Raw genomic sequence first — 8745 nt, forward strand, 5'->3', positions numbered from 1 at the left:
GATTGTCGATAGAGCAAGGTTTCTCCGCGACTTTTTTATCTTTTTCACTTGATAAGGGTTCTTCCCTTATCACTACCCATTAAGCTAACAATTATCAGTATAGAATGGTCAATACTACTGTAGTTCGCCCACCAAAATCGACCGGCAACAACCAGAGAGAGTAGTTGGCTGTATTTAAAAGAAATTAATGCTTTGTGTGAATATCCATAGATATGAGCCCACATCTCACAAACTTGTATATGTGTGAGAAGTGAAAATCCATTTACTTAATAGAGTTTGAAAAATGGTTCCCGGGTCAACAAAAACCAAGCTCTATGATGCTGCAAAAAATGGAGATGTAGCAACATTGCAAGAATTGGTGAAACAAGATCCGAATCTTGTTGGTGAAGTTTTATATGCACACTCACGAAATGTTCTTCACATAGCAGCGATGCATGGGCAAGAACGCATCGTTGAGGTGTTGATATTCCACGAACAGCTAGCTCGAGATTTAGACTCACAAAATTCGACAGCCCTTCACATAGCAGCTGCGCAGGGAATGCCGCATTAGCCACAAAATTGTTATCAATGGCCCTGAGACACTCTGGTGGCGAGACTGTCATGATATGAACCCGGTTCATATTGCAGTCATCCATGGGAATGTTGAAATCTTGAGAGAGCTGCTTCGGCGCGATTATTCTCCAGCTTTGGAAAGGGTACGTCACGGACAGACTGTGCTGCACTTGTGCGTTAAACATGGCCAGGAGGTAGCATTCAACTTTTGTTGACGAGGTTGGGGGAGCTTATTTGTGCCAAGGATGATGATGGCGACACAATATTGCATCGGGCTGCTAGGTGCAAACAATTAAAGGTAACCACCTTAATGGAGTACTTGTTTTTCTTTTATAGTACTCCATCCATCTACGAAAGTTAGTCTCATTTAGTTATTTCGGGATGTCAACGAAAATAGTCTCATTTCAAAAATAAAAACTTTTTCTCCCACATTATCTACTTTTTCACTTTCTCTTTCTTACTTTTTCTCATCTCTCTCATACTTTACCTACTTTTTCTCACCTTCTCTCTTACTTTACTAATTTATCATTAAAACATGAGCCATCAAAAAATGAGACTTTTTTTGTGAACGGAAGTATATATTAATTTTAAGTAGAAATAATTCACATGATAAGAACATCCCTTAGGGTCGTTCGGCTGCTATACTATCTTGGGACTAAAGGGCATTCTAATTTTATCTCTTGTTCAGTTTTTTTTCCAGTAGTTTGGCCCGTGGTAATATATCTTGGTCCGTGTCTATAATGCCAAGTTTAATCCTAGATAAATCTCATTTTAGTTTATATTAGGGATGTAATCAAATGACACTCTATATAACATACAAACTCAAAACTATGATATGGATCGTTAGATTTCAAGATTCGATGACTTTGTGTTGACATTTTGTTAATGTTATTTGTCATCTGTTTATATCAAAACTTAAAATGTAACAGTTCCGATCACGTTTTGAGTTTATAAAAAAGATGCAGTTTACAAATTATCACTACTCATTTATCTTATATTGCAATCCCTATGTCTCAAGGTAGTTGGGACATTTCTTTTGAGCACGTAATTTAAGAAATAAGAGAGTAAAATAAGAGGTGAATTAGAGTAAAAGAGATGAAGATAGAGAAAAGTACTATGAGACATAGATAAAGTTTTTGCTTAAAAAAGAAATGACTTAACTACCTTGGGATAACCCAAAAAAGGGAATACGACGAACTACCTTAGGTCGGAGGGAGTATCTCACTATTATCTTGTCTAACAAACCGATCATCGCCTAAATGTATTATATTTCATCCGTCCCACTCTAAGTGACACATTTTCTTTTTTTCGGGTGTTCCATTTTAAATGACATATTTCGAATAAAGAAACATAACTCTCTCTCTTATTTAATACTCTCCACTTAACACTACATAAAATCTTATGTCGAATTATAAATGCTCCACTTAGAATGGGAAGGAGTATATTCTTATTCGTCCATGGTTTAATTCTAAGAATAGATGTATATCAACTATTGAAGGCATTAATTTTATCAAAAATTCAGTTTGTCGCAGAATTGGTGGAGATGGATAAAATAGAGCTGCAGACACAGAATTCTTTGGGCAAAACAGCGATGCAAATCTTGACAGAGAGTGATCCATCCATAACTCATGAAGATTTACACATGCTAAAACCTAAGATTCCATCAACAATTAATAAAATATCAAAGGTCTTCCCCGACCTGATCGACACGACAATGGTGGTGGTGGTCCTGATAGCAACCATGGCGTTCCAGGCTGCTGTCAGCCCCCCAGGCGGGGTGTGGCAGGAAGACACGACATCACACAAGGCTGGAGATGCGGTGATGGCATCAACTCATCCCAAACTATACAAACAGTTCATTCGTGCTAACAACACAGCCTTCGTATCATCAATCATCACAATCTTCCTCATCACTACCCGGCAGCCATCGGGACGCATTTTTTTCATGCTCATCTCCTTATTCACAACGTGGGTATCACTTGCATCTATTTCACTCAGCTATGGAGCTTCCATAGTGGTCATCTCTCCGAATACAGACACACAATCACTTGTTGTTCTTATTATCATTGTGGTGGTTGTGTCACTAAGCATCATAGGATTCATATTTGTGTATAATACTATCAGTGAATGCCGGACGAGAGATAACCATTCAACTCTTCGTCAAATAAAGACGCTGGAGGATATACTCATCTTCCTCACTGAAAAGCTAATTGTACGATCGTCCCAGCCAGTGCAGTGGAATGTAGAACAAGGGGGTGATACTGAAGCAGCCCAAGCCCAAGCTCAATCCCAACGTCTCCACCCAGCCCGTAATCTACAAAGGCCCAACTACTTGAAAGAAGACTTCATCTAGTGTTGTTGTTAGATTAATTAGCATGTCGCCACTTCTCCATTATCTCCACTTCCATCTGCATTAGCTCACATTTCCCATTTATCTAGTTAGTTGCAAACTGCTGTTTTTGTTCTCTATAGATAGGGTAGGCATCTTTTGCATTATTATCATCAAGTAAGAAAAAGCATATTTTCATTTCATTTATATTGTTAAGTTCTTCAAATTTCCGTCGTCTTCTTCTTTGGAGTTAGAATCCACTCAAAGGGATTCAAGTCTATAACAGCGTACCACCCAAACATTGACTCCTACTATATTGAGACAAGATATCAATGTGGTGGTTGTGCAGATGTCGTCGGTAATTTACTTAAGGTAGAGACTCAAGTGTGAATCTCGCAGACGCAAGTTTATTTTTCTTTTTGTTACTTCTGCTTATTTATTAAAAATCAAATCTTTAGCAAATAATTTAGAACTTTTAATTTCATATAGAACTTCTAAATATTTATCACTTCCAAATATTTTATCTTTGCATTATATTTTTTCCTCTTTCTTTTTTCTAGTATTGTAATTTTGTCCAATTATTTTTTTCTCTTTCAAAAAATTTATTTATTCTGTATTTCTATATTTATACTCATATTAGGTATTTACAACTAACAACTACTCCCCAATTTCTTCATAGTTATAGAACTTTTCAGCGAGTTTTAGAAATGAATGTTGGGTGTGTTAAATATATAGATAAAAAAGTAAGAGAAAGGAAAATATAGAGAGAATAAAGTATAAAGTAAATAAAGTAGAGAGAATAAAGTAAGAGAGAGTAAAGTAAGAAAAAGAAAAAAGTTACCATGACTCAATTATGAAAAAACTTCCGAAATGGAAAAATGACTTAACTATGAAGAAATTTCCGAAATGGAAAAATGATTCAACTATGAAGAAACGGAGGAGTATATAAGATATTCCAATTCACAAGCTATCTATATAAAATATTCACAATTAATAAAAGTGTGAATTTTAAAGCTCTAAACCTTGTAAATATTGCACCTCAAATCAAAATTTCGGATCCGCCTCGAGCGGTAGTGAGTGTGCGACCATATATATTTGCAAAGTCTAAAAGGTCATTATCTGTTTTCTTTGGAGGGATTTTTTTTTTTTTTTGGATGGTCACGAGTTTTTCAGTAAATGTGTGTATTCTATTTGTTCCATGTCAGGCATATAATAGCCCTCATTTCTAATGCTGCATAACTCCTTTTGGGCTTCTATATGCTCCATTTATCCCATTAAAAGTGGCATGACCTTTTTTATTTATCCCACTAAAATTGACACGTAATCTAATATATAAATAATATTATTTCTACTTTATTTTCTTCCTACAAATAATAATGCAAGCTGACTATACAATTTTGTGAAAGAAGGCTGCAATGGTGTTCTTCTCAGTGACGTGAACAGCACTATCGCCAAGGCGTTGGTAGAAGTTTTATTAAACTTATTTTTCTTACAGTCAAATAGGTGTATATGCATATTTAAAATAATAAATTATACAAAAAATCTTACAAAAATATATTTAGTGCATTTTAAATTAATTAATACAACAAATTAATCTAACTTGATAATGTTAGACCATGAAGAAGATGTAGCCATGCATAAAAGTATTCCTTCATGTTTTAACTTAATATGGAATACTTTTTACTTTTGCAATCTTTTTTTTCTTTTCCTTTTTATTTACTTTTTCATGCACTCTTTTCAATCGATGATACTAACTTTTTATTAGGTTTTGATTTCATTGCGAGATTAAGGATCATGGATCAAATTATACTTTGAGCCAAGACATTTTGACGAATATAAATTTTGCATTTTCGAGTTAAAATCATTTTAAACATGTGATAATTGTGTTGAGTTTATGTAAATCATACCACTATAAATGTAAGTGCAAATTTTTTTTTGGATGAGATAGCAGAATAAACCCGGAAACTAAGACAACAAAACTTTGTGAAAAAAATTTGGGGGCAACATGCCCTAAATTTCCCTGCAGTAGGATCCAATCATGTCTTAAACTTTCAGGCAACTATGCAACTACAAGAATCTAATAGACGAATTAAAGAGTGTCAAGTTCCTCAGACAAAAGGCTCATTCTAAATCCAACTATAAATGCCTCTGAAGGGGCAACAATAGACTGTCAATACCAAAAAAAAACTGCGAAGGAGCTTTATTATCATCAATCTAAACTCAAGTATATCTAATGTTGAAACCGGTTGCCATTAGCAGATAATCCTACAAAATCATACAAGACGATCAAGCTATATCGCAATAGCACCATACTATGAATAGTACATGATTGCCATGTTTAAAACAGTGCATCGAGAAAAACTTGAACAAAGTATTGACATCTTCATAGTTCTACAGTCTTATATTACAATTGGAACTCAGCTGCACCATACTGCAGCTCAAACGAGTTCCGATCCAAAAACAATAGTATTCATAGGTATAGATGATGAATGAGCTATTAAGCTAAACATTAAGTTATGTGTGTTTTTGGGTTTTTTTCTTCTATTAGGTCATCTTCCAAGTTACAAGGTTTTTCAAATTTTGCACCTGAAGCTATCTTTTTTAAACCCAGCCATTTTGAAATCATTTCGGCCCTTTCAATTTAGTAACAAGGTTTGAGGGTGTGAGACTCATGATTCACGATTGCAGTGATATGAGATGTTTCAAATACAGGAGTGTACTTATTTTAAAATTAATAAGCCAATCATATTTATTTGATACTTACAATAACAATACAAATTATGTAAGACATCATAGTTTCTCAATTTCGCCATAGTGAATCTACTTTGGTAAGGGTTATTTAAAGGGAGGAGTTGAAAATTACAACTTTCAAAATTGATCAAGATGTCATGATTATAAGACACTGCTACGACATTTAGACGCACAAGATTTCACCACATGATAATGTAATAGAGTAAAACAGATTATGCAACTTAAATTTCCAAAAACTACTTTGTCCAATGAGTTCAGTATTTGAGCTGCCAATCATAAATTCATAATTAATGAACAATGCAAGATCAAAGCCAAGTACCAACCAATTAACAATTCCACATTATAGATGCTGAAGTAAAATGACACGTAATATCTCACTAACCAGATAGTCCTCTCTTCATTTGTACTCGAATGATGGAGGAGTTGGAGCATCAAAGCTCTCTAAAACCTTTGTCTTGCTTCCATCACTAGAAGTTGTCTCCTCCTTTCCGCCAAAAGGCCTCCAAACCATGAAGAAGGTGATGGTGACGGAGAAGATCCTGCGTCCATGCTCTCAACATTTACTGAAGGTTGACCAGGCATTTGCCCCATGGGGTGTCCAGGCATACCAGCCACATTCGGAACAGGGTCTTCCATCGGAGGGAAGTTCTGTTGTGCACTCATAACTTTGTTTAACATTATCCCAGCTCCTTCGATCAAAGCAAGTAAAAAACCACCAAACAATGCAGATCGTGAAGCAGCACCCCCTTCCCTGACGCATCTGCAGAAAGCCGCCAGTTGCTGCACCTGCTATGATCGAGTTCCAAGGATCCTCTTCTGCCTCATGTAGACCATTGTGCAGTCGAAGGTGGAAAAAGCCCACCCCATACGGCAAAACTACCACCAACACGAGGGGCATTCATGCGGACTGCTTGAGTACCCCATAAACGCTCACCTTTAGGGGAGTTATAGAGTCCTTTCAGGAAATGGAAAGCTCCACCACCAACAGCACCCATCCCAAAAGCTCCACCTACGTCATCAAAGAAGGTCTGGGCAAGGTTCTCTAGATGTTTTCCCGGGGGGCCCATGAGTCAAATTTGGTAAAGTGAGCCCAACGGATCTTGTAGGAGATAGGCAAATTAACTATTCTCCGCACTTGTTCAAAGGTGTTCGGAATGATCACAATCAGCTCCCTATAAACAAAACGAATTTGAAATCAATTTGGATGCTAAAATGTAGTGTTAAAATTACAACTGTTATGTTTATTCAGAGTTAACTATGTCACTATTCTGGGCACAAATTCAAACTTGTCAGAGAATATAATTCTTAAAAAAATTCTGCCAAAAAATGTAAGGCCACATTTAGAAAGCACTGCCAAAAAGAATCACTAATCTGACATGTTACAATCGAAAAAGATACAATACAATTAATAAATTACAATTCGGTTTAGTAGAAGTAACATTCCAAATTCAAATTTCAGAAAGTTATTTTATGATGTACAACAAAATACTAGTAGTATATCTGTTCATAACAACTCTAGAAACACCATCCGATAATTATTATTTCACTTATTTGCTTGTGAAGGGTAGAAAACTGGATGCACTACTCACTAGCTAAAAAGAAACCTCCAACAAAGCTTTTCTAAAGAATTGACTAACAAAACGGTTCCTATGTGATTGTGAGCTCTGCTAAGCACTCATAATTACAAATTCTGCCTCCTCCTTCCAATCAGTATCCCAAAATCACACAGTGAGCTTTCATCTCTCTTAATTATCCCTCAATCACAACTCAGTCAACCCCTATTTCTATGATTCTCTTGTCACCGATCAAATGATTGACTAAATAGACATGAAACAGAAACACAAAACACATATGATAAAATAAAACAAAGATTTATAATCTCAGCTCATACTCCTCCAATCATTTAGGTTCAAAAAACGATTGCATATTCGTACATGACAACGAAATCAGAGGCTGTGTGATTCAAAATTGTATCCAGATCTTATCAGAAAATTAATTCATACAAGAAAATCCCCAAAAAATTAAAACGAGGACAGAAATTGTCGCATACCCTTTTTCTGTGTGTTACAGAAAATCCAAAAATTTGACTAACATACAAATTTGAGAGAAGGTCACTGACTCACCGGAGGATGTGTCGAGAAATGAGGCAGCGGAAGGGAGATCGACGGCGATTGGGGAGGAGGAGGTGGTGGCGGCGGATGCGAATTGCTAGCAGGGCTAGGGGAAAAGTCTCGTCTTCCGCTTCTTGTTTTAGGGAATACCGAAATATTGAAATAAAAGATTTATACGCATTTAATTCTTCGAAAGGAAATAAAGTAAAAATAATAATTCTTCGAAAGGAAATAATGTAAAAATAATACTTTTTCGAGGAGCCTTTCTTATTGCTCAAGCTAGTGTTGTATAAGGATTTAAATTTAAATTTCAAATGTGACCTTAATTTTCTATATAATGGAGTGAATTTTACTTTTTAGTTTGCAAATTATTAATTTTTCAATTTTATTTCGTCATTGTTGTATTATTTAAGACGTTTACTCAATTTTATTAATAATTAGATTAACGTACACATTTTTAATGCTCTTCTTCTCTCAAACTCCCATTTTAGGTCAAGTTTCTATAATTATTTTTTACACAAATAATCAATTTAATAAGAGCTGAATATAAATTTTAACAATTCACAAAGTAAAATAAAGAAAAATATATTCCTTCAGCCCATAGTGGTGGAATCATTTTTCTATTTGAAATTATAATAATAGAGTCATTTCTCTATTTAGAAAAGTAACACTTTTCCTTCATTTACTTTATTATCTCTCTTATTTTATTCTCTTTTCTATTTTATTATCTTTCTCAATCTATGCACCGAGAGTGAAATAAATAGAGATCTAAGGTCCCTCCTCCTCTTCATAGATGTGTGTACACGTAATGGTGGATCCAGAGGGCAATCTCGTGTGAATAATTTTTCCTTATTCGAACGTAAAATTATCATGTTCGTTCCTTTATTTGCCTCCAACACCGCCCCAAAAATTGAAAAAATAAGTCATGTCGGTAAAATAAACTAAGCGAGTGATAAATTCCGGGCCCCTTCATCTATATCTATATAATCTATATAAATATAT

At 35.1% G+C, this 8745-nt stretch overlaps 1 protein-coding gene and 1 pseudogene across 1 annotated transcript; one reads left to right on the forward strand and one right to left on the reverse strand.

The window, feature by feature from the left end:
• The first annotated feature begins 764 nt into the window (after positions 1-764).
• LOC125199763 lies at positions 765-2905 on the forward strand. Its single transcript, XM_048097665.1, has 2 exons — positions 765-850; positions 2075-2905. Exon 2 carries the CDS (start codon positions 2096-2098, stop codon positions 2903-2905), a length of 810 nt encoding a protein of 269 aa, XP_047953622.1. The 5' UTR covers positions 765-850; positions 2075-2095.
• A 2217-nt stretch (positions 2906-5122) lies between these two features.
• LOC125199764 lies at positions 5123-6700 on the reverse strand (annotated as a pseudogene).
• Between the last annotated feature and the right edge of the window lie 2045 nt (positions 6701-8745).

Source organism: Salvia hispanica, unplaced genomic scaffold (genome assembly GCF_023119035.1).
Source record: "Salvia hispanica cultivar TCC Black 2014 unplaced genomic scaffold, UniMelb_Shisp_WGS_1.0 HiC_scaffold_662, whole genome shotgun sequence".
NCBI classification, from domain to species: domain Eukaryota; kingdom Viridiplantae; phylum Streptophyta; class Magnoliopsida; order Lamiales; family Lamiaceae; genus Salvia; species Salvia hispanica.